The following is a 27,822-nucleotide window of genomic DNA, read 5'->3' on the forward strand; positions in this document are numbered from 1 at the left end:
TTTAAATGAATTTGCCTCTTCGCTTTTTTCTATACCCATACCGTTTTTGCATTCCCTGTATCAATATGCATTTTGTTAATGTGAATGCTTAAATTCAGTTTTTGTTAGCATTTGCCTCTAACAACCGTTGATTTCTAACCAATCTGGAAACAGAAAATACAACTTAGGTACCGAACCAGAATTAAAATATCTCCGTTCCTAGCAGTACTAAGTGGTGATCATCTGCATCCTGTCTGTCTTCTTGCTGTCTCATGCTCCAGTGCATTGTGGACAGCTGAACTGTACTTTCAGGAATAAGCTGACTTTCTGTAAGATAATCAAAGCACAAGAGTGGAACACGCAATGTATGTAACTGCTGCGTACCCAGCAGTCACTTGGGCTGGTATGGATTCCTTTGGGAATTCCTCTTATTCATAAAGTAAGTGGCATACAAATCATGACATACACTACTGACACAAGTTTCTGTAAGTAAGAAAAAGTAAGATGAAGGGGTTTTGTTGCCAAATAAAGCAATGCAATGCTTAGAGACGTACCCAGGAAGAGGATACGCAGTGAACATAGCAACAGTAATCATACTCCCTGAGATCAGTTTCCCTAATTCCCATTAAGATGAGTAGTGGTCATCACTTGGTGTCAAATTCAGGACAGCTTTTCCATTATACTGTTCCACTGCTTTCATACACAGAAGTCTGACCACTTCACCAAATTATACTTGTTAAACTAAACCTCAGAAAATTCCATATAAGAAAAAAATCATTTAACCTTTGAATCATGACTTATCCATAGTCCCTGGCACACCTCAGACTAACCTCAGCATTATACCCTTGATCTCACTTCATTTGAATCATCTAAGTCAGGATTAATTCCTGTGAAGTAAAACCAGTCAGTATTTTTAAAAGCTGTTCTGTTTACTGTACTTGGATTTTAGTTTCAAATGCTACTTCTAAACTCTTGTATCACAACACCATTTGTAAAGAAACCTTGTGTAATTTCTGACAAATATATAGCAGAAATGAGGACTTGTGCTCTTGCCACATCCGCCTTGCAGGAGCGCAATAATGCAAAACAGCTGTTATTTGTTAACATTTTTTGTAGCTGTTCATCCTTGTCATTTGATAAGCACAAAAGGAAATGACTTTTCAGTTCTGGTCTTAAACAGGATTTATAAAATAATTAGACCTTTGCAACTTGAAGCAAAATGAAAAATTAATTATAAAAGAATGTTAACTTCTGTAAAATGTAATGACTTAGCATTTTCAGCATGAGTGTTAATTTCGTAAGAGACTTCTTTTTTATAACATTCTAGTAAGTCTGTGGATGGGTCTTTGCACCAAGCAGACCATACTGGATAACTTATCAAGGAAACTCCCTGATTTAAGCTATATGGCAAAAGCCACTGTGGTGAAAGATGCATTGTGATGACGATTGCATCACACAGGGCTACACTCTGGAGTAGAGAAAAGGAACTGTGGCACAGAGCCATGCAGTACACAGGAGTTTTCAGAAGTTTAGCGGCCAGAAATCAGCAAAGCTTAACTGAATTTGATGGAGCTACACTGGCTGTACACTGAGGATCCCGCAGTGTATTTCTGTAATGCCTCACTACGACTCTCCTGTTCTGGGGTTTAACCCCAATTTCAATACAATCTACATAGGTTGTTGCAGGGATTTCACTGGATTTTGGAGCAGTACCCTAGTGAGAAAGCACTAAATAAAAATTAAACCTGTTCCTTTTCTTCATACCAGCAGAAAATTAATGGTCTGAGGAAGTTGCTGGTATCTACTTCAAGACTTTGTAGGGTCCAGTTGCCCTTCCTAACCTTAGCATGACCTCAGTTCCACTGACAGGAAGAAAATTCTGCCTCATTTCAGCAAGAACAGAAAAATATGTTCATACTGTGGGCAGATGAAATCACACCTGCAGTTTTGTAAAATGAGCTAAAGTTTGAAAAGTTTAAGTAATTTATGCTTTCATAAGTATCAAATACAGTTCCCTAATAAAATCAACTATGAATATTTACAGTGACTTGAGTGGGCGTTGCATTGAGTTTTTCAGTGAGTTAATATTAGGAGAGGGAACCCATTCCACTGTAACTGACTTACTGGTCAGAATACTAAAACTGCTCTGGCCAGGAAAAGACTACAAGGTCAAATTCCCTTGCTATGGTTTTCAATATTGAGAAGGCAATTCAGGAGCGTGTCAGTCTTAAAAATCAATAGACGACATGCATCTAAAATGCAACACTGCATTTTAGAATCTCAACTATATCCTCTAAACAGTGCAACGTGCTAGCTATGACCAAACAAACACCCCAGTTAAAGACTGGTGACCCATGACTTTGCTGTGCTATTAGTTATTCTTACTTGTTAGTCTCATACTCCGCAGCATAAAAGAGCAAAACATAATATTGTAAGCTTAAATTCTCTGCATCTATCTACATTTTCTAGAATGTTCCTGGACTCTGATACTCAGCTTACAAGTGCATTTACTCTACTGTAGGTATTTAAAGGATTGTGTTTGTTTTGACATAAAATTGTAAATTGGTTTGCATACTGGAAATACTCACTCGGCAATAATCCAAAGTAGCAACATATTCATAAGATCCCAGAGATAACTCAGGCCTTTCATAGTGGTCTACTCGTCGGCCAATGTGGTCCAGATGTTGAAAGAAGAATGGAGGGACTAAAAGCCAACACAAGAGCAGTAAAAATATGTTTATATTTTGGGGAAGAGAGGAACAAACCAACAACATCTTTCACCGAATACAATGGACTAACGCAGGCTACTCTGTTAGTGATCAAGGGAAGAGTTTAAACACTCACCGAGGTTGCAATGGATTTTTTTCCCCACATTGGCTTAAAACAAACATACAAAACACCACAATATTGTAGTAATGCCAGCTCCTTATGTATTTGGAGAATAGGGCATATTCCCCCATAAATGTCCATATTCCCCCGTAAATGTCCATATTCCCCCAGCTCTACACTGTCAGGGCTTGAGTAGGTAAAACTGACTCAGGTCATTTCCATAGGCAGGAGCCTGTTAGCCTCACGATACAGACCTAACAGTGACCATTTTGTTAGTAGATACAGTCAACTCACAGTTTAATTCAAATCACTGGAGCCAGAGCTCTGCAGAGGGAGAGCAGTAAAACCAGCACTCTTCCTAAAGCCTGTACCGAAAGTACCACTTCACTGAAATAGCTCTACAAGGTTCACAACCCTGACCTACCGTGTAGCAAAATATATTGGCTATATTATATTGGGAACCTTCTACAGCTATGATAAATGGTGCAGAACTCCACAGCATTAAGAAATCAGGTGGGTTTGCCACCAACAATTTACATACAGCTAGTGTAATGGTTAGAGTCACACTGGCAAAGAGTCACCTCTGGATTTTAGCTCCTTTTTCCCTCAATCAATATATATTTTGAATGCTTATTTTTCACACTTTTGCCTATAAAAAGTGTATGTGTATGTGAACAGGCAAGTATCTACCTAGTTTCTTGGCCATTTTTAGTCCTCATTATACTTCTTTCTAAGTGCTTTCTAACTTGGATAAAAGACGCTGCACTAATACAAAACATGATTTTAAATGACACTGCAACTTAAATGTCTTCTTAGAATGTTCACGATGCATTTAAATTTCTCTTTATGAGAGTTTAAATTGCTAACAAACTATGAAATTTGTTATCTACTATGCTTGCCCAAACATTTGAGCGTCAGGCAGAAAAGAAGTTGGAACGAGTCTGCCAAGGTTCACATTTCAGAGTTGAAAAGATTACTGTATTAGGGAAAGCACTATACCGCTGTGATCCAGCTGAGGAAATCCAACTTGATACAAATGTCTAGAAAGGCAAGTTCTGGCAAAGACTTGGGATTTAGCCAAGAGCACAAGAACAGTTATGAGTCACATGCAGCACACTTGAACAAATATGGCATGGTATCTTCTGTGAAAACCAACACTTGTCACAGTAAGATTAATAGGTTATTTAACCATTGCATCCACAGTCGTGGACAGGACTAGGCTAACATGGTTCTAAATATTTGGCTCTTGCTGGACATTTAGATTTCTTATTAATTTTTTCCACACAAAAATTGCTTTCAGTTAGCAATACAAGCAGCTTTGTATCCTATGTTGACATTGTATTTTTAAGTTTTGATTGTATCAGAATGGACTTCATGAATCAGCATTATTTTTCATACATTTATTTTTCTAAAATTGTACTGAACAAGTGTTTCTACATATTTTGCTTGGGTAGTGATTTTTTTTTTATTTGTGAAACAGGCCTAGTTACTGCATCTCACTAAACTATTTCCTCAGCAAGTCAAGAAAATAATTTTAGGGATACGGTATCTTTTTAGTTTTGTGGAATTTGTACGAATCACAGATCAGACAAACATCACTTACCATCATTTATACAATTGCAAAATCCACACTGGTATCTTCTTCCACCTTCAATAAACTGCATGAAGGGACACATATAAGCTTTGCACCTGTTGCATCGGATTGGTCCAGTCTCACCATGGTTTACAACATAAAGAGGTGTCTAGAAGAGGAGGTACATAAAGCTATGAAAAGCAATGCAAACTTGAAACCAAATAAAGTGAGCCAGAAAGCTGTTGCTCAGACTTAACCCTTGTTAGAGATCCCTGACCAAGAGAGCATTCATTGTTCAGCATTTATCCAAAATCTGCAGTGTGGCTGGCTCAATCCCAGAGGTCCCCTGTGGGGCTAAATTTACAAGTTCACAGGCATATGACATATATCCGAAAGAGAGTAAGGATTTACACTGAAAGCCTACAAAGTTTTGAAAGCATTGGAAGTTTAAGGCTCCAGGCTAATTTTCTCCAGCAAGAGGTTTTTACAGCTCACTAAGAGAAATCTGCCAGAGTCAGGTATTTTGCCTTCTCTGTCAGATTGAGCTTTTCCTGAAGAAATCTATTGCTGCTCATCTATTGCATACAGTCTCTCAAACACATACTTGCTAAGAAAGCTTGTAATATTTTGTCCTAAATGTTGTGTGTGTCCCCCCCAGTGCTGCCATGTTATATGCTATACTAACATTTAAATGTTGCCAGGGTCACCAGCTAGAGTAGAAGATTTAGAAGAAACACTAATATTTATTGAATGAAAGTACATACCGCAAACAAATACAGTATCTCAAGCACTTGTCAGTTTAATTACACTGACCACGCTTGCTTATAGCCCCTGCCAAAAACCACAGCTAATGGAAGACATTTTCCAGATGCCTCTTTCAATAATAACTATGCATCAATTGAAAGAGTCCTGTGATTATACTTAATGTTAGAAAAGTCATACTTGAAACCACTATAAAAACGGAATTTTGCTTAATTATTTATGAAACTCCACAGAACATAAACATGGTTTGTATTTTTCTTTTTTTCTCACTCCCTTCAATCCCAACTAAAAATCTCTGAATGAAAGAACAAGAAGAGAAATCCACAGTTTGGACACACAACAGATCTCTACAAGAGGAAAAATGCTAACAGCCTTTGAATGCTAAAACATTACCACTAGCATAGTCACCTTTTTTTTTTTTTTAATTATTCTGTCTCTTCTTACGGAATGCACATATTTAATCTATTATACATTTTATCTTTTATTAGAGCGTAAGAGTCTTTGAATACCTAGAAAATCATTCATGTCCTTCTAGCATTCACTGCTTACATATATTTAGTTTGTTTCTATTTTACAGAGACTGTTTTACACATTTGTTTCTCCAAAGGGCTTAATACTTTTTGCCAAGGGTTTTATACATACGAGTAGATTTTTACTAGGTGGGTTTTAAGCGCTCCCTCCTGCTAGACTGAGAGGTTATTTTACTTTGTGCTCTTTCTTCTATGAAAATTGAGTTTAACAGAAATTAACCAATAATGTCAGCTGGCAAACTATCAGGGTCATTTTTCAGACATGAAAGCCTTGGCTATAAAACCTGCTCATCAGCCACAATCACTTAATAAGTTTTAAAATTTCTGGGTTTTGTTCATTACTTGGCAATTTTCTGATTATCATTCTGCTGTATTAGTTTAATGAGGCCTGGATCTAGTTTGCAGTTAATATTATTATACTATCTGACCTGGCGAGGAAAAAAACATGACTAAAACAACTCCTGATGCATTTATATGCATTGCTTTAGTATTTTTTAACCTTGTTTTGATACATTTAACGTTATCCAAGAGCAAAGAAAAATTACCCCCAAATGATCGTATTTTGAAATACCAAAATTAAGACCTTTACATAAAAACCATGAACAAGAACAAACAACAATGAAATGCCATGAAGTTCAGGGCCTAGGTGTCTACATTCTTACACATACTTAATAAATTACCTTTTGAAAGACAGCAGAAATTTTTTTTCCTTGTCTTTTCATATTTTACTTTTCCCCTCCTCCATTTAAGCTTCTTGAAAAAAAAAATCACTTATTACAAACTCCTTTTTAACATGTGGGGTTAGAGCCACAGTAGCCTAAGGGTTATGTCTGCAAAGATTTACATGCATGTTTCACTTTATGTATTAAATGGCTGTCTTGTAGTTACTGAGACTATGTGCAGTGCACGAGGTTAAAACATGTGCTCAAGTCTTAAGAAAATAGTATTCACTGGCAATGTTCTGTAGACATATAGTAGGCTGGATTCTGTTTTGTCTTGCCCAGAGAAATAAAGGATAAAATGCCAATAAAATCATACTGCAGAAGCTAGCTATTTTTGATTCCTAATAAGCTTGCAGAAACTTCAAAAAAAAAAAAGAAAGAAAAAAAAAATTAAAATCAACAAAGCAAAACCAACCAAAAATGCATGCAATAGAGTTAAGGATTTTTGTCTAGCAAAGAAAAATCCTGAAAAAAGCCCTATGGGTACCTTTACTGATTTATTCATTTGGATTTTTTTGAAATTAAAGGGAATTTACATTTTAGTATTTTTTAAAATAATTTAAAACATTACATCAATAATGAACACATCTCATGAAAAAGCTATTTGTATGATAATTTCAGAATAAGCACTCAGACTGAAAGCATCAAAACCCCACTTCTTGATGTGAACAACACAGTTGTGAAAGAAACTTTGCCTCAATAAATCTGAAATCTTCCAGGCATTACACCATAAGACCAGACATTCTACCCATCAAGAGAAAGTAATTTCTGTTTGGGTAGAACTGCTATTCCATTTCCAACTGTCAAAATAACTACTGTCAGGATGAAGCAACTTTTAAAAAAAATAACAGGTAGATCTTCATGGGAATGTACAGAGATAAATAATACTGTAGACGCATTAAGGAACTTAAAGTAGTAATTTTAAACAAATAAATACATAAAAGTAAAATGGTCATAAAGACATGGTACTAAATGGGGAAGTCTGGTTTGATGTGCTCCACTCTCTGTAGATGTCACTGTATACCAAAAGATAAAGTTGAGATCTGTTCGTAGTCCCATGGAAGTCAGTGGCAAACTCTCATACGAGCAGGGGAATAAGAAAATTTTTAAAAAGCCTTTCTTTTGTTTTGTTTTGGTTTTTTTAAACAAATGCAATACTTTTTTTTTCTTCTGCCTTTCCACCTATAAAGTATCAGCATTTTCTTTCTCTTCTCTTAAATCTCTACCAATAAATAAGTGAATCAAGTTAGATATCTACCATAACTATTTGGAAATTTGCTGTACTTGTGGACTTGTTATGGCCTTACACCTCTCTTCCCCCGCATCTCTTCACAAACCTTTGTACAATTTGACTATCTGGATCACATAACTGAGAACAGAGACAGACCTCACAAAAGGGAACACTTAGGTATTGACTGTTAGCATTCCAGTACTACCAAAACATAAATATTTCTCAAAACCAATGATTAAACTAATAGTTGGTAGCCTAAATCTGAACAGGACTCATAAAAGGGATTCTTTTATGTAAGCTGTAAGAGCAGAGAGGCAGAAAGAATCAGTCATGCTGGGAGGCAGAACACTATTGGTTTTAGAATAAAACAAAAGGAGGATTGGGCAGAAGAGATGGGAAATGCTGCAAGAGACCTGCATAACTTTCCCTTCTCCAGAACCTCAGGGCCCCACTGGAGTGCAAGTCCTGAAAGCCGATCTGATAAACCATAATTTATCCCACTATTAGTCCAAATATAGCTGGGATAGCAAAGAGTTTTAGTTTGGAAATATTTCAGCAAGAATATCTCTCAGGAAGTCAGAACAATATCACAAAGCAATAGATAGACATTGGTGGCACAGCTCCAAGATTAAATACATCCATAAAAATTTCCAAAGGGACTGTAACCTGTGCTTTAAAGTCTGAGAAAGCTGAATTACTATTGCTTGCTATAAAAATGAAGTCCTGGCCCACTCCTCAGGGTTCCCTGTGATGCCTGCAAAGTATCACTGTATTAATGTTGCAGGATGAGGGCCACAGCTGGAAATTATAAGTGTAGGAGTAGGACAGTGATAAAGCTCAAGATTGTCATGGCACATCTCTGGAAAGGCGTTCTAAAGAGAAAAATCAAAAGCGAGAGATTGTCTCTGGAGAATAAGAGAGGCATAAGTGAACACTGAATAAAACTAGCCATTTATCACACAACAAAGTAAAATATATACAGCATCCGTTTTCATTGCCAACTGGCATACAGACTGGGCTGCAAGAAAACATTTTGTAGCTGTGCTGCAAGACAAATCTCCACATGTGATGGACACGGCACCTTGTCTTTTCCTACCTACTGCAGCCAAGGCGGATTCCTATCCACTCCTTGATGTGGACCCTATCAGTACAGTGACAAGTCTACATTAGGAACTATGTTTTTGCCCTTAGTTTGACTCCGGCACGTCTAGGTGCATTTAACACCCCAGCACTGAAACAATAGGAATGATACCGTATTGAAAAGAGGTCCACACAACTTGTGAAGTCTGGCTACATCCAAGAGGAACACAAAAACTTTTTTCACAAGTGTAGTTTTCAGTAGTGTCTCTGTCACACCCTTACTCATCCCCTCAAGAAGAGGAACTTACCACCAGTTCTTCTGTATACTTTTGAAGAACATTACCGCTGGACGACATGGGGGGTCACTCTACACCACATAACATTGTATGCTACACGCGACAAGTTGCCTTTTCAACTACAAATTATCTCAGGGGCAAATGATTCCGAAAGCATGCCCCATGAAAAACCCAGACGTAGGGCATCTAAGATTTCAGGACATGTTTAGACGAGGGCTGTTTGTTTCAAAAGGAAGAATATCTATCTCACAGGTTTGGAGAGCTGCACAGATACATAACTCCTGATGACTTCCAATATGACAGTTCCTTAAAATTATACTCCATGATCAGCAGTATTACAATAGACAATGTATTTTATACTTCTGATATAGAGTGAACACTAAACACTGTATTTGCATGGCAGATTAACAGAATAGAAGACACAAAACTGCCAACTATTCAATCCCGACAGTTCATTATACAAGCTGTGCAGTCTGCCAGGGCAAAAAATTTGGAAAGGCAATATTTCTAGAGTTATTATTTACACTGACACTGATGCAAGTCTAATTAGTAAACTATTCATATGCAAATTTTAATATATGCTATACAATCTAATTTTCCAATGAACAGAGGAGAAGGCTGTTGACCAAGTGTGGTACCACTGCCCCAAGTAAATCTTGTGTTTCATTAGTACAGTAAAGAGATGAGGAAAAAACTCCTCCGGATAATCAAAGAGAACTTTGAAATGTAACACTGACATTTTTGGAAAAAAACCTAGGTCATGAACCAACTGTCTCTGTTTCCTAGGACTGGTGAAGGGGTTTGTTTTCCTTTATTATATCATCAGAGATTGCTTTTGAGAAAGATTAACCAGTCTACAAATAATCCCTTGGTTGTGAGTTGCTTTACTGATTCACATTAAAATGTCAAGAAAGCATTTCCCTTTGTGATGTTCCTACTGTCTTTTATCAGAAGCCATTCCCTCTGAAGATAGAAATTATTTTGCCTATTCTTGTTTTTTAGATGGTGAACACTATCAGCCTTCTCAGCTGATGACTCAAGCCAATTTGGACTATCTCCTCTGCAGGGTTCACAACAGGTTCAAGTATTTTCCGTAACACGGTGCTTTTTCATCTGTTTCCTTCTTTGCATAACCGCAGCACAGCTAAACCATCAGCCACATGATGCAGGATCTCTTGGCTCTGTTCTGATATTTATAGACCACATAAAAACGCAAGAAGCATGTTCAAACCTTCTTGCTCAAAACCTCTCCAAACCCCAGCTGAACATTCACCTGCATACACAGCAGTGCAAAAAATACTGTGGCATAGTAGCTGAATTTCAGGTTGACACTGTACATGGGATATGATCCAGTGTGTACTAAACCAGAAAATGTAACAATGCTAAAATTTTGATGTAAACAAACACCAAAATTAGTTAGCTTACTTCTTTAGAACTTCTGTGTCATACAGGTGATGGAAGTCAAGAAAAAAGTTTACTGTCCATGCTTAAGAGAAGCACCACAAGTTCTCCTGGTCATGATCCCAGGCCAGGAACACCAAGCGTTAACAAGTCAGCGCTCTCCAGCACTTCTCAGCTTTGAAGTGCTGACTGTTATTTGGATGTACGGACATGCTGTATCTCAAGTGAAGGTCAGCAGCCAGGATTAACTGATGATATAAGCAGGAGCATGAAATTGGATAATCACAAAACTGTGCTGAACAACAGACTTTCAAAATGTTAGCACTTTAAAACAATCAGATCTCAAGCAAGACCTGCCTCAGTCCAGTCTATACTCATTCTAGCAAGAGTGGGAGATGGTGCAGAGGCACATACACAAGAAGAGAACAAAGGAAGGTGCAAAACAGACAGACAAATCTACTCTAGGACAGTGGTGGTGGTGTCATGTTGTTCCCCCCGCTTCCAGTTAGCACCCCTGAGGGCGATATGCACATGTTAAATCACACAAGAGGACTCAGGTTCATGCCTGTGCTAATCCACAGCTCCACTTTCCACATATCAGCATCACAGATGGTCCAACACTGCCGCCTTTGTTTGAGATTTTTAGGTACAATTGTCACACTAGTTGTAAAACCACTGAAAAATAAGACAGGCAAGTTTTAGGAAGCTTCTCTACAGAAACGGTAAGTAATAATTACAAGGGAGGTAGTCTAGCTTTATTGATCACAGGAATTTCACAATAAAATTAGAAGTTTGATTACCAGTGCTTTGTTCTCAGTCTGGCTTGAAATTCATTCAGCACAGAACAAAACAAAACATGTTTAGCAATGTATTTTACAGAAGTAAATAGAACTCAAAGACACCTCATTCAGGCATCATTTTTCTTTTTTGCAGATCACTGCAGGAGAGCTCTAGAGGATCTTCAAAATAGCAGAGAGAATTTGGGCTCCAAATACTGTTACTACTGAAGACTTCTTGACAGGCCCAGTCTCTTACATGTGCTATATGGTCACATCAATGTTAGTTTACCCTCACATAAAATTTTTCAAGACTGCTAAATAAATGATAAATCTAACACCACAGTTTAAAATACAGGCACAGCCTATAACATACAAAGATAATGGGTAAATTGGCATATCAGTTCTCATTTAGAAGGTCAAAGACCATTTAATGCAAACACAGCTGTGACCATTTCTAACATGCTCTAGAATATCCTTAGGATAGCCAATCAATCAGCACTCCAAATAGTACGTGTGGAACACGCAGCTCTAGGTTTAGAGAACAAATATTTAAGTTTGTTAATAAATCTAAGTGTAGCATAGTGATCTCTGAAGCAACACTTCTTCTAGATGAAATTCTGCATGAGAACATTACCTATGTTATCCATGTATTTATAGCAAGAACAAAACCAAAACCTAACATTCTGGCCTGCTGGGTTACGGCCAACTTTAGAGACCAAATATGTGGGTTTTTTTCTTTTTATATATAACACACACACACATATATACAGGATGATAGACGGGAGGGGTGTGTGTGTATACACACATATATATGTATAATATTTTTCAGCATTTGAGAGAAAAGCAATTACTGACTTAAGATCATACATGAAAGTCTGATGAATGGAGGGCTTCCTTCCTTCTCGAAAACCTGGAGTTGTTTCTCTTTTGTTAGAAGGCATTGCTGTGACTTTTTAAACTGACTATTCATGTTTATATTCCTGTGAACTTTCTACAATAGGAACATTCTTGCTCTTATTTTTGCACAGCCAGACATACTAAAGAAAGAAACTTTAATTAGGGGGAAAAAAAAGCATAGACAAGTTTAAGAGCATTTTAATTGGAGGTGGATAAAATAGTACTGCTTATCTGCAGGCCTTCTTGAACAATATTTATTAGTAAATAAGCCTCTAAGACAAATTAATTTACTTCCACTGAAATCAGAAAGAACTGGGAGCACTCAAAGTGCCATGCTGCATTCACAAGCCAGCTATAGCTAGCCAATTGCCACTGGACTATTTAGAAAGTATAAGGAGAATTTTTGTTATGTGAACAAAAAGCAGCACTGAATATCTTCAGCTCTGAAGCAAGAATATTTGGGATACATTTAATACCCTTTTAAAAGTCAAGTCCTTTCTACAGTGTTAGTTTTGAAGGTCAATAGCAAAACTAGCTGTTACTTTAAAAATACCACATCAGGTAGGAATGTTCATACTCAGAGTCTCTCTCCCATGAATACTTTCACTATGATAGCAGGGATGCTTCCAGCAGACTCCAGAACCTCCAAACATTAATAATGTTTGTATGCAACTACTCTCCTCTCTTTTATTAACACGGAGCTATAGCTGAATGTCACAAGTATGAGGCTGTGTCGAACCAAGTTATGAGCTAAGCAAATCTGTGAAGGGCACAGACCTGTTCTATTGCTCCTTTACTCTAGGGCTGAGGAGGTTATCTATGCCTCTATTTAGCAAACATGGTTTACCTAATTCTGTTAAACACCATATCCAAAAGCAGACCCCTCCTCCTATTTCCTGTCCTATAGGAAGAAGAGCTTCCCCTCCCACAGAATTAATGAAGGGACATTCTGTAAAAGGCAGCTTAGTCTCTCCTATTTTTCTACGGGACAGCATTAGAGCCTGCTGTAATTAGTCCCTAGATGTAACCAGGTGCAACATTTGGTAAAAAAAACCAAAACCAAAAAACCAAAAAAACAAACCAAAAAAACCCGAAACAAACCGCCCAACCACAGTCCCCCCCATCAGCTTCCTATTGAACTCTAAAGAACATTTTTTCTATGTAAACGCACACTTTATGTGGTTGCATCCAAAATACTGCACTAATATGCAGATAACTAAAATATATATACACTGAAAATGCAGTAACAACTTCAGTTTAAAAAGCAAAACACAAACTTTTCCTCCTGAACTTACTAAATACCAGTGTGTTCTGACTCTACGAAGTTTCCAAGGTAACTGAGTAACATCCCTGACAGCTTAAGGTTAGAGCTTGCACAGTCTTATACTGTTTAATTTACTGCTGTTGCTACGATCAACTTTGGCCAGTGCGTAAGAGGAGACAAACACCATTTCAGGAGAGCAACATGCAGTCTGTAGAGGAAAACACACATGCAGCATGGCAGACGCCATTCAAGCAGCTATTTTGAGTTAGAGGTATCTAGCGATAGCCAAAGTAATTTTTTACTTGAGTGTCATTTTTGTTGGCAAAACAAACTATCAATATTGTTGTCCAGCTCATTAAGTGGAATGAATGTTACTTTTTATTTTCCTTCTATATTTACTGTTGCTTAGTCAGGTTTTTTTTTTCTGCCATTATCATTCTGAAGAACAGATAGTCTCCAACTTACCAGAAACTAATTACAACGTCTTTAGAAAGGTATTTTCCCAGTCTAAATTTCAAATTTGTAAAAAATTAATCAGGAACTCTGGTTACAATATGAATAAGGTTTATATAAACATCAAATTTCAAGTCACTGTCCCCATCTCTTTTGGAATTACCTCCTTACCATAACAACAATGGTGCATGGAACAACATACTACAGGAATATTTTAAAGAGTATATACTTTAAGAGTATTTTAAAATGCACACTAAAACCAAAAAGGCAAAAAAAAAACTAAATCAGGAAATTTACTTGAATTAGGAAAAGCTCTGCTGCTAAAGCCTTGCTAAATTTGGCTCTGAAAGTTCATTCTAGTTACAGAGTGTAGTTACAGTCCAATAGGCTAACAAAAATCCTTCTCCTAGATTATGAAGTCTTGGGAAGCCATCCAACTCCAAATGCTTTACTACCAAATGCAGACTATCACGGGGCATACTCCATAAAGAAAACCTCATCTAACACAGGATTTATGCACCTCTAGATTAGGCTTTGCAAAACCTAGCTTACAGGCACTGGCCTACAGAGTGACATAAAACTTTCTGGGTGAGGCACCTGGAGACGCTTGAGAGTTCTGTACTCTCCATACCACACACTTGTGGGAGAGTCAGGCCCCCAGAGAAGTTATGCAAAAACTCCAGACATTAACCTGGTGCTAGCCAGTTGAAAAAAATATTAAAATGGCATTGACAGAGCAACAAAGACTGGCAAATACCCACCCTGCTCCATGGTCCAGGTGGACTCAGAACTATGAGACCAGAGTCTCACAGTTCTCTCCCAAATGAGGGCATCAACAAGGATGCTTTGGAACTTGCTTTATTTTAATATCTGGAGAACAGAAGAAATAGTAGTACTTAGGTTCACACTTACCAGCGTGGTATACAGCAATGAGTTCAGGATACAAACTTATGTTACTTGGACAGTATATGGATTGATTGTTCCAAATAGCTTGACAATGGATTGGTTGTAAAAATACCAAGACAGTCCTAAGAACAAGGAAGAAATGTCTGGTAGCATGGCCCTATCCTGAAACTAACTGGCCTAGCTGTCATATACAGAGCACTACTGGTGCATGTGCTCTCCTTTCTTGTCCACTGACTTCCATCTGTGGAAGTTTAAATGGAAGCAACTCTTCTGTACAAACTGGCAAATAGTTTGGTGGTCAGCCTCCCTTTCCTGGAGGGTCTAAAAAGCATTTCAACATCATCAGACTAAGCATCCTAACTATTAAGTTGTATCACATGTGCAGGGCTTCTACTTTCACCATGTTTTAGAAAAATGTGACAACCAGCACAGATTATTTTGACAGTGTGCCCCCAAACACATTGACAAAATCATTCTCTGCTGGATCTTGGACATTCCAGAAGACAGAACCACTGAGCACGCAAAGCAATCTGTCCCAATTACAATTCAGAGAGAGCGAAAGATTATCTCCTCACTAGTCAACAGTTGCTGGTTTTGCTGTGGAGTATTCATTTGAAAGGAGGAAGCTTTTGTTACATACACTAGAGTATTGTCAAACGCACTTGAAGCAATTTTGAATAACCTAGATAAAAAGTGTCGTATGAAGTCTACACAAAGATCAACATTAAACATTCAATAAGCTTTTAATTTCCAGTACTTGTGAATACAAAGAGGAATCTCACATCAACTACCAAGTACATATGGGGATTGCAAAGTCACAAGCCAATATTGAGAAGGGTGAGACATTTCAAAAGAAGACAGCAGGGCAAAACTGTCGTGAATCTCTCTTTCAGAACCTTTTCTTCAGAAAGTTTTCTTAAAACTATCATATTTTGATAGTTTTACTAGTAGTATGGACAATTTTACTGTCTAACTATGCAATTCCTGTCTAAAAAGACTCACAGTGTGAAATTGCTGAACTGTACATAAACCCAATTGCTTACATAAGCTTCAGTGCCCAAAAGAAAAGGCGGCAGCAATACAAAAAGGAACTTTACAAAGAACTTCTGGGTGATCCCAGAGCTACAGACCAGCAAGTCCTGCTTCCACAGAAAGCAAATTGGTAGATACTACCATGGAGGAGAACATAAAAAGAAATACAGATAAATAGGATATATAGATGAAGAGCTGATGTGGCTCTTGCAGAGGGATGTCATGACATACAGATCTATTGAGTTCTGTCAAGAGTCAGCCACCATGCAGATAAGCATGACCTAGTTGATATAATGTATTCCTTTTGAAAAAAAGTCTTTTGATAAAATCCCTCATCAAAAGCTGAAATTAGCTAAGCTCTCATGCAGTGTAGGGGAAGGGCCTCCTGTGAATAAGTAGTTAAATAAAAGACAGAAATGGAAGGGTAAAATAAAAATGTCGGCTTTTTTACATCAGGTAGATGTTATCAGCAAGCACCTGAAGGATCTGTTCTGCAGTCTGTGCTTTTTAACACGTATTTTAATAGAAAGGAACTGTCAGCAAGATGTTTAGTTTGAACCATTTTGTATTGCCTGCAAACTAAGCATTCCTCACTCTCCTCAAACTAAAGTTCTGCATGAGCAGATAACCACTAAAAAATGCATGTGTCTATATATAAATATGCTTCTAACTAAAAGCTACAGCCTGCTTGCCCTTCTTAACAGCTACAGAATATGGACAGCAGAACCTAAGTCCCCACTGAGCCCAGGGTGGATTGCAAGAGTGTGGGGATTTCCCTAATTTGTCATATTTATTTAACATTTGAATGACTTATTTAAAACCCCAGAGGAGCAGACCTGATGTCTAAAAGAAAATTCGCACTCTGGTACTTGACTTGGTTCTTGAAGCAAAAAAAGTATTTACAATATTGCATCATGTGCTAGTTATTCACCTCACTCAATTTTTAGCTTCCACTAACCTTACAGCTCTACCTAAGAAACCATACTATCATCCCTGTAAAAACCATGGCTTTCCAAACAGCTGCACTGGTCATTGTCAAAATTTGCTACCCTGCAAAGGTTAAAGAGCCTTTAGGTCATGAACACCAGCATTTCTGAGAAGTAATTCCATTCCAGTTTTATCTTTCAACTAGTTAATTAACTGAGGAGAAAATGAAAAGTGAAATATTAAATTCCCACCGATGAATATTTCCAAAAAAAATATTGCAAATAAATAGGAAAGAACATGATAGAGAATGATGGCAAAAAACTAAGGAGCAAAGAAGGCAATTTAGAAAAATATTTAAAATTATAGATAATTATTTGGAGTTGTTTATATTTGCTTTTACAACATGAAATACTCTTTTAACTACCTTTTGTTAGCAAGTAGTATCAAATGTTAAATCAAGATCACATGGTTTATTCAGGCTCTAGGGCTTGGTCTATGATGATAACTGTGAGAGCTAGTTTATTTTTATAGACTGTTGCTAAAGCACTGGTGGACTAAAAATAACTTCTGTTAAACAATGATACTGTATTCTGAATGTATAACAAATACTTTCCATAGATCATCCAAATCAGGAGAGTGACAATGAACCGCTATTTTTGAGAAATAATAAATAAGGACTTGGTAAAGATAAGATTCAGAAGTGTCTAGGGCTGTTAAGACACTGGGCAGGGGAGGGGTGTAAGGCATGAATGTTTTAGCAGCCTTTGTTTTGAATGATCTATAGCATCTGTGTAATGTTCACTAGTTTATAATTTTCTAAATTGGCTGCGGGCTTTTTGTAGTAATCTTTGAGAGACTATGCCCTCTGTGGATTTTGTCCCTTTAACTTTCAACTTGAGGGCTCTTCTGAATAGATCCATTTTGCTTGCTCTGTTCTTCCAAAGCTCAGCGTCTCTATGTCAAATGTTGCTAACTTAGCTGCTCTTGGGATATCAAACACAACCCTACAACGATCTCCACTGAATGGTCTCTACTTATGTCTTAAATTCGCTCTCACTTGTGATTTAACATTACTGAAGCAAAGCCTCCTTTGTGAATTTTTCTTCAGTGTGGCCAGTTTTAATCTTTAAATTTTGATAGTGGCTTCTCTAGAATGTTTAGATTGTGCAGTTTTACCAGGTTACATGTATGCACCTGAAATCCTGCATCTTAGATACATTAGATCTTTCTTACTCTTTCAACTATAAATTCTTGAGGAGCTGAGCTTTCTCCTCTTGATGTGAAGACCAATATTGCAGCCTACTGGTATAGGCATATCTTTATGTCTTGCTTTCTATTCCCTTATGTTGGCCTTGTGTCCTCTCAACTCAGAGTTTCCACCAGACTTCCAGATGCTATGGAACTTCTCGGACACAGTATTACTCCACTGGGTCTCAACTGCCTGGGGAGTTTCTAGCAGGGTATAAAGCAACAACATATAAAGCAACTACTTTTCTGTAATTTTTAATTTATTCTTTCTTACTGCAGGGGCAAACCCTGTTTGTTTCGGGGTTTCCCTACCCCCCAAAAAAATCCTACCTTACACTTAATCAAAGACATGCACAAGATCTTTTCGTTTAACATCCTTATCTAGCACTATGATGATTTTACTTTGAATTCTTATTTTCTCTCACGGGGTTAATTTGTATCCTATACTATACTGAAAATGGAGATATCTGTCGTATGCATCTTCAAAAGATGTCCCTGTTCAAGTTTATGTATTTCTCAGCTCCTGACAGTTTTTTTCCCAGACCTCAGTTAAAAAAAAAAAATTATTCACTTTGCGTGCTAACATTCCCACTTCACTTTTGGAGATGGGACACCAGTCCCTGTGTGTAGACACTCTACTTTTGACAAAAGAACCCACAGTGACTAACGAACTTATATATGCCTTACAGACATGCTGAAATCCCAAATTATCTTCTTTCCAGGTTGGACCTCCAAACTGGAAGACTATTTCTGAGAGAACCACTGTTAAGCTGCTGGACCTAAACTTTTTATTTGAAAGCTCCCAGGATCTTTTATGTCTGTCTCCCTGAGTTCTTAGTCAAAGGAAACAAATCCTCAGTTTCCAGGTTGCTACTGTTTCTATGAGTGCAACGGACAGCTTTTATTTTTTTTTTTTTTTTTTTTTTTTGTAAATTCATTACAGACATTAATTCCAAAACTTCAGGGAGTGTTCCAGCTCTGCCAGATGGAGCACTATTGATTCTTCAGAGTAAAATATGAAAGGAGAGACAAGTGAAAAACATTTAATCGCAGAACAAAACGCTGTTGACTTGCAGAAGTTCCAGTAAACTCTGAACAGATTTTCTCATAGGATCTCCTTGTCACTGAGTAACAGGAACAAAACAGATTTGACAGCAAAGTGATGCCTATCATCTCCATTAAACACATGTGTGTTCCAACTCCAGGACCCCAAATACCTTTTCCTACTCCCTCCGATCCAGTTGCTTTAGATGAAGGATCTCAGGCATTCCTTCCCACTGGCTGCACAGCCAAAAAAAAGCTCAACACTTTGTTCTGATGGTCCAAGTACAAACTCAGCAAGAGACACTAATCAGAGTGCACAACCCTAACTGGTACCAACACGTAACACCATTTACAAGTCATCCACCAAAATGGTGAATGTGCTCAATTAAGAAGATAAGATCTGTACAGTTGTGCTCTCTCTCTCATACACGTATCTCATTCTATCAGTGGCAGTAGACTTAGCTATTTCATTGCTCATTTACCAAATTTTTGCTGCAGTTCAGATTACACAGTGCCAAACAAAGCACAGATAAGAGAAAATATGATCCACAGTTCTCTTGATATCATTTCAGTCACCTGGACAGAACATAATGCTTCATCAATGCAAAAAACAATCCTCTCAATGAATCAAAACCCACACTCAGGACTGGCTTCCAGGAAGGAAGAACAAGCCATTTTGAAGACTACACTGAAACCTCACAGTATTTGGAAATGGGAGCAATGTAAGGTTTTTTGCGTTGTTTCTAACTGTCTTAGTACAATAACAGCATAGAATAAAAATAACCAAAACACCCAGACATAAATTCTATGGCAACAGACCCTGAAAATGCAAATATATTTTATGTACTACTTTAAATTCATCCTCAAGTGATGACCAAAGCATAATACTAATTAATTAAGAATTATATTTATGGAACACTTGTAAGTCTATTAGTCACTTGAATGACCCTGATAGCCCATAGCTTTTTAAATATGGCTTTACTAACACAGAAAGGCACAGTCTATGAAATATGCATCATAGGGGATTAAGTACACTGTGTAGACTTGCTGAAGTCCTCACAGTTCAAGTGAGATAGGCCAGTTTCTCAGCTGTTCCTAACCATATTACCAGCTGCACAAACCATTTGTGGCCACTTCACATCCATGGACCACTAAACCCTTGTAGCCATTGCTTTTCTTCCTCCTCCTCTGAAAAGAAACAGAACTGAAATTCCCTGGGTGCTAACACTGAGTGTATTAGAAACAGAGACATGCAACAAAGATGAAGGGAAACTATTCATTGAAAGGCCAGAAGAAAAAAAAAAAAAATCATTATTTTAAACAGTTACTACGTACAAAATGTTGTTTATCAAGAGGTAAAGAGATTAGACAGATTCCCACTTTGTCCTGAACCCTGTAACATGATGAGCATCACCTGTAGGCATTGTTAAAAGGCACTACCCATAAGATAGGCTAGATATTCTGAAACGAAGAACATTCTGTGCCTTGCAGTCACTAGTTCCAGGCAGAATGCACCATACTAGGAAATTCAGAAACACACATAAGCCCTGAATGTATTTTACCTCTATAAAAAGCCCAGTTCTTTCAAATTAAGCGGCTTTTCAGAATTAAAGCCGTTATAAATCCCATATGGAAGACCATTTTTATTAGAAGATCTTAAGAGCAAGATCCTATTTTGGCAGCAGCAGTGAAGACAAAGGGCACAGGCAAGCCTCGGAAAAACTGCCTCAGCTAAGACTGCCCAGTGCTTCCTACTGTAACACCATCTCTGCAGATCTTACAACTTTACCAAGCTGTAATTGTTCAGACTAAAATTTTCCACACTGGACTTTTGCCAATTTTGAGACACATTTTTCAGAGGTTTTTTAGCCTCTTCCAAAAAAGAGGCTAGGGAAAAATACACTGCTCTTTACAGATTAATGAATTCCACTGACCTTCCCAACAGCTTGAGAGCACTAACACTTCAGAACAGGCGGGTCACTGAGTACACCTTTTTGCCAACCCTGGGAAAACCCTCCTGAACTTGGCCAAGTACAAGTGTTTGTACATACTGCTAATTTATGTATGCAGAAGAGATTTAGGTTTTAGCAACTCATTGATCAATCTATCCAAACACTATGCAGGAGACAGGGAAGCCATGCATGGGGGGCATAAGTGACTAGAGGCAAAGAAAGATGCACAAATGAAGAGCCAACATGAAAGCAGAATCGGTATGTGCCACCTGGGCACAGAAACTGGGATAGAGGGTAGTAAAGGCTGGCTGGTAAAGTGAAGGAGTGGAGAAGCAACAGCAGGAGTTTCATCTAGGAGAAAATGCAGGTGAGGCAACAAGCCAAGCCTACACATTCCCCTCAAGAACTGGAATGAAACCCCAAATTGCTGTCTAGCAGACAAATGGTGAGACTCAGTATCTGCAGCACCGTAAGTAATACATCCTATGTCCCTGTGGACCACAGAGAAGATAACTACATACTACACTGCTAAAATAATACTCTTAATTCAAACTACAGAGGTCTGTTGGATTGGAAGTTATCCATCCTGATAAAGAACAACATCTGTTTTTTTCCAACATATTTTGCAAAAAACCTTAAGAATTTACAAGTAATAAAACAAAGTTAAAGAAAAATCAAAGACTGCAAACCCAAGTGCTGAAAGTCTTTACAAGTTTAATTAGGCTTTTCTGTGCATGCATTTTATGAGGAGTTTTTGAAGATACAATCACATACTACAACTTTCATTAAATCCTTATTTTTTTCCCAGCAAACAGTGCTCTGAAAATAAATTAGTGCAGCACATGAAAAGGAAATGCATTCTGCAGACCTTTGTTGCAGAATTTAGAAGCTGTGCAATGGTGGAGGCAGGAGTTGAAGAACAAGAAAGATGATCCTACAGATGATGCGGCTAAATGCTGCACTTGAAAACTGATTTTATCCCTGCTACTGATAAAATCCTTCAGGGATACCAGGAAATCTGGGTAACTGTCTTAAGACTACAGGATACTGCCAACCTGCAGAAATACTCTGCAGAAGAACTAGGGATGTGTTTGGAATATGAAGGGCGATTAGAGATGCTAATGTGAGAAAAGGCATCGACTAGGTTAGTGCCTCCAACTGAATGCCAAAAACGGGTGGTTACACTTGTCTTCTTTCTATGACTTTCTATGGCTCATCCAAGTAGAAAATACCATTATCTTCTCAGTCTGTTGTGAAATTAAATTATTTTTAAAAGAACTAAATGGAAAAATGTCATTCTTTGAATGTAACTGTCCACATCTTAAAATTAACTTCATACAGTTTGTGGTTGTTCTCTTTTAATGTCTTTGCCTATACCTATGGAGTTCCAGCAGAGCAAGCAACTGACAGAGCTGGCATAAAGTAGAGGCAGCTGGGGGAACACCAGGCTCCTAGTAGTTCAGATTACAGTAGTCATTCTTGTACCTCTTCTAAACAAATATTTTTATCCCTTGAAGTTGCATCGTGACCTAAATGCGTCTCATAGTCTTCTGCCACCTCTCTACTGTCTTACTCCTTTACAGTCAGAGGTAAAACACCCTCACCCCCAACTCAGAGAAGAACAAGACTGTAATGTTTAGGAGACAAAACCCACATAGGACTAATCTTCAGCTCATCCTTACCTCATTTGGTGGAACAATAGCAAAAGGTTGGATGACAGCTGCCAGTGGAATGCGAGCCTGCTTGGCCATATCTGAAGACAGTGGGAAGCAGTAGGTAGTACATCGGATATAACGAGGGCTGGCGTGGCCTAGAACACCCAACATAGCATGCACAATGAAAGGCTGTTAAAAGGAACCCACCTGTCCCAAACACAAGCCAGAAAAATCAAACCAACAACATAAAGCAACAAGTGCATACACTAAGTTAAATACATGCTTTTTTTCCTCCCATGAGAGCTTCTGCCCACCTCTCCTCTTTATATGTCAGCCCATTGCCCCTCCCTGTAGGTAAATCTTTTCTTGCTGTTTGAGTTTAAAGCAGAGATTTAAACATATCAGGAAAACCCTCACAATTATTTGCAATAAGAATGTCAATAGAGATTGGGTTGAAACATACCATATCTAAGATCTTAAAATAATATGGATGAAATCCCCAGTGGAAATGTCAATACTATATGTAAAAAAATGCTGCCAACTGTTAAGACTGCTCTAATGAGCTAGTTCTGATTCAGAAAATAGCGTACCTGTGTTAACATCACCATGCTCATTTATGTGGCAAAATAGAGTGTGCTAAAATCACCACACCACTTCTTTTAGCACGCTTAGCTCAGTTCCCTGAATGAGAAACTGTGCTGTGCACTGCGGACAAAAGCACTGAAAGGCACCAAGAGTTCAGAAATCTGCTTCCTTATGCTCCTTTTTTAACCATCGAGCTGCAGCTCTGCTCCGTTTCTTGAAAGTAATTTCTTTGTTCATCAGAACAGCATTACCCCATTCTCAGATAATGCCAAAAAATCTTGAAGTGTTTAAGTTTTATACAGCTTATCCAAGCAGTGATAAATTAATGCTGGACTAAACGATACCATCAGTTTAATCTGTATTAAAATATCAAGTCTGCTGTCAAGAGCAGCACATGGAATATCGTACTTCCAGGCTCTAGGCAGAAGCAAAGGCAGACACATTGGCCAAAGAAAAAAAATAAGTCAATTAGACAGCTTGTATGCTGCCACTATCGCTTGAATAGAATTTTCCAAAATTTTTATCTTAAAACATAACAGTGCTAGTCTCATTGCTTCTTCTAGTGTCCATCTTTTAAAATTTCAGAAGAATCCAAAAAAGGATTTTCAACTTGAAATTTAAAACCTTGAAAAATTTTAAGTTAAAAAGAAGAGTTGTCTCAACTATTCATATTATTTTAAAAGCCAGGAAGGGTAGACGTGTTAACCCAAGGTGTAATAATTCAACTCCTACTCCCCACACACACTTATTTTTTTCTTCTTTACAGGGAGTTTCCCATTTCATGTCCAATTTAGAGTAAGGAACATCATTTTCAGATGAGAAATTTGAGAATTTAGGCTTTTTTTTTTAAATTATATTTGATCTCACCTAGAAAGACTCCAAATCAGTAACAAGGACAGTTACCTTGGTCTTGGATTATGCAGTCTGTGGTGACAAGAGGAGGAACCTGTCCTCTTGTGTTTGTAGCATAGATCTGCCCTCCCCGAGAAGCCTTATCATTTTCAATTACTTGAATCTGATGAATAAGAAGCAAGAACAGCATGAGACAGGTAAGACATGCATTCAGTTACATTCATCAACAGTTATGCTAACATCTACACCAAGTAACACTATTGACACTGTCTTACACAGAGGTGCTACAAACCGATCACAATACAGGCTTCTGGGCCACTAACAACTAGAAAACCACACACTACTCAGCTGGGTGTAACTCATTCACAACTGCAGCTGCCTATTGGAACTCAGGGCTAACACTACACATTGGGGTGGATAAGACCTATATACAGTGAGCAAATGAGTTGTTTAAAGTAAGTATATTGACTGCTAGGAGGACAGACCTTTCCAAGAGAGGATAGCTAGCAAATTGAGGAGAGCAATGGTTTAAATAAGACCCTGTTACTGAATCTGGTCTTCCATTCTCCCGGATTAAACTGAAGGGCAAGACTGCGTCACCTTACTCAGATTCTGTATGTACCAGGTTATCTTTTGTATGACCATAGCTGTGCTGCTTCATAAATTAACATACAGGTAATTGATCAGATTGCAACAGTGGGAGGGGTTAGCCCTCATTCCTCCTGACTAGGCTCCATCCACAGGGTGGTTAAGAAATAATCTACATGGTAGATCACCTTCCTAGCTGAGCTATATTTCAGCACTGCCATTTAGAAAGCAGCAATTTAAACTCCTGAGAAAAGCCTTGCTGGCCATTAGGCAGTATTTCAACCCTGGAGCTCAGGGGTTTCATTCTCTAGGTCAGACTGCCCTGTTGTGAGCTTTCTCCTAGAAAGAAACTAAAGGAGAGCAATCACAGAAAACTTTTATTAAAATGAGGCAGCTCTGATCAGGTACAGATTTACTCTGGTTGAAGCCTATTTTATAGCAATTTACAATGCAATGTCATGGAACACTCATGAAGCTGGCCGAACACATTTCTTTCAGATACACTTCCTCCCTTGTCACTTCTGCACAACCCCTCACCCTTGTTTAAGTTTGATACTTTCCAGGATATATCTGAAGTTATATAAAGCTCTATTTTGTTCCACACCATAAGCCAGATCACTGAGATGATACCATTATTCCTCCTCTTCCCTCAAAGGAAGCTATCTTTTCAGCAATCTGGTTTAGAGTGTAGCCAAACAGCCGTGACAAACAAGAGGAACGAGACAGGGAATTTCTGAAACTGGCATTGCCACTGCTGCTGGCATTCCATGGAGTTGTATCTTTGCACTGCACATTAATTTCTAATAATAGCTAGGGAAGTTCAGAAGCCTCTGTTGGAAAGCAAGCAGAGGAAAAAACCCAAATTAGTTGCATAGAGTCTATTGATCATTATCCAAGAGGTATTTCCTAACACACTGGAAATAATTTGGGGCCTGTAACTTTTTTTTTTTCCAATAAAGTTTTTGTATTGCAATTTAAATATACAATACATTCCTCAGAGAGCTTGTTATATCTTCTGCTTGATTATTTTCCCCTGCCTCCTTGGCTTGTATACTTATTGCTAACTCTTGCATTAGAAGGAAAAAGGTTTTGCTCTAGAAAGATCCACCGGCTGAAGAAAGCAAACCACTTTCATACTTAGCTCTGCAAAGGATCAATGTACCATGGTATTCTGCAGTTAACTGACCTAAGGATATCATTGTTCTTGGAAATAACTGTTGACAAAGCCCAGATGCTAGTTTCCATAGATGTTGTCAGAGCACGTATCAACCTCTAACAGATGTAAGAAAAATATAAATCAACAATGGCTACAGATAAGAAATAAATTTATCTGGCAACACTATTGTAATTATATAATGTAAATATAACAAGAGAAATACACATGATCATACTTATTCCTCATTCTGAATTAGCTTTTTGCCCTTTACAGACATTGACCGAGATCATGTTTCTTTTAAACACATCATTTTGATCCTCTCTGTGCTGCTTAAACAAACCGTTTAACCTATTTTAACATTGGTGTCATAGTCAAGGCTGTTTATTCTACATGCACAATTGAAACAAGACATCAGTCCATGCTTTCATGCCAGACCTCCTCCTTCTCCATTCTCCCTCCCTGCCTTTTTTTTTTTTTTTTAAATTAGACAAGACCATTTTATCCTTCTTATGTAAAAAGCACAATACTGAAACACGAGGAATGGTTGACCTATTAAAGGCATTTGTTAATCACACAAACACTTTAGAATTTTTACACAATGGTTTTGTTACATTTAACTTGAAAATTGCCTTTAACAGAGGCAATTGCAGTTGTTATATTAACCTCTAAGTGATTATCAACAAGTGTTTTTCCAAAATTCTGGGGATTTTACATCAAAACTATCATGGATAAAACAAATAATCTTTTCTAGAAGGACAAAAGAATATCCCCATTTAAGGAAGCATTGCTGCTACCTACTAGACAGCATCAGGCTTTTACACAAATACTTTTCCTTCATCTCAGTGGAACACAAATTCTTTCCGGTAGAGCAATACTGCCTCAGCAGAGAAGTGGAAGATTCCTTCACCCAGACTAGCTTACAGTGTGGTGGTTAACACATTTTTTTGAGTAGAAAGTTATAGGTCAAAGCTGCAGGACACACCCTGCTTCAATAATCCTGACTCTCCAAGGACCTTTTGACCTGCCTGGACAATTGCCAGAACCAGTATAAGTGTGTGCATCAGAATTTTTTTTCCCTGTGAGTTGGACAATTGCCAGAACCAGTATAAGTGTGTGCATCAGAATTTTTTTTCCCCTGTGAGTTCCACATGTTCTCCCTCTATTTCAATCAGCTGTTCTCAATAAAGAAGTTAAATGCAGCCTGCATCTAACTAGCTATTCCTTTGGCTAACAACTAGAATACTTTATTTAAGATGGACACAACCACAAGCCGAGTGCTTATGGGTGAGGATGAGGGGGGAGGCCAACAGAAAAGATATCCTGTTGGGAGTCTGTTACAGACCACCCGACCAGGATGAGGACATTGATGAAGTATTCGACAAGCGGCTGGCAGAAGTGTCTCAGTCGCGAGCTCTTGTTCTCATGGGGGACTTCAACTTCCCAGACATCTGCTGGAAATACAACACAGCAGAAAGGAAACAGTCCAGAAGGTTCCTGCAGTGGGTGGAAGATAACTTCCTGACACAGCTGGTAAGTGAGTCTACCAGGGCAGGTGCCCTGCTTGACCTCCTATTCACTAACAGAGAAGGACTGGTAGGAGAGGTGGTGGTCAGAGGTCGTCTTGGCCTTAGTGATCATGAAATGGTAGAGTTTTTGATTTTTGGTGAGGTAAGGAAGGGGGTCAGCAACATCGCCACCATGGACTTCCGGAGGGCAGACATTGACCTGTTCAGAACGCTGGTTGGGAGAGTCCCTTGGGAGATAGTTCTGAAGGGCAAAGGGGTCCAGGAAGGCTGGGTATTTTTCAAGGAAGAAGTCTTGAAGGCACAGGAGCAGGCTGTCCACATGTGCCCTAAGACAAATCGATGGGGAAGACGACCGGCCTGGCTGGACAGAGTTCTACTACTTCGACTCAGGAAAAAAAGGAGAGCTTACCAGCTCTGGAAGAAGGGGCAGGCAACCCAAGAAGAGTACAGGGATCTTGTCAGGTCATGCAGAGAGGAAATTAGAAAGGCAAAAGCCCAGCTGGAACTTAACCTGGCCACTGTTGTAAGGGATAATAAGAAAAGTTTTTATAAATA

At 38.2% G+C, this 27,822-nt stretch overlaps 1 protein-coding gene across 1 annotated transcript in view; it reads right to left on the reverse strand.

Moving 5' to 3' along the window:
- Positions 1 to 27,822, reverse strand: part of SEC24D (SEC24 homolog D, COPII coat complex component) — a 52,146-nt gene that overhangs the window by 14,847 nt on the left and 9,477 nt on the right. The window contains exons 6-9 of the mRNA XM_035889640.1: positions 24,049 to 24,160; positions 22,588 to 22,715; positions 4,412 to 4,550; positions 2,568 to 2,683 (exon numbers count right to left, since the gene is read on the reverse strand). Of these exons, the coding sequence (XP_035745533.1) occupies positions 2,568 to 2,683; positions 4,412 to 4,550; positions 22,588 to 22,715; positions 24,049 to 24,160 (495 nt within the window). The remainder of the gene's footprint in view (positions 1 to 2,567; positions 2,684 to 4,411; positions 4,551 to 22,587; positions 22,716 to 24,048; positions 24,161 to 27,822) is intronic.

The sequence above is a fragment of the Egretta garzetta genome, unplaced genomic scaffold (assembly GCF_000687185.1).
Source record: "Egretta garzetta isolate BGI_Z169 unplaced genomic scaffold, ASM68718v1 scaffold342, whole genome shotgun sequence".
Classification (NCBI taxonomy): domain Eukaryota; kingdom Metazoa; phylum Chordata; class Aves; order Pelecaniformes; family Ardeidae; genus Egretta; species Egretta garzetta.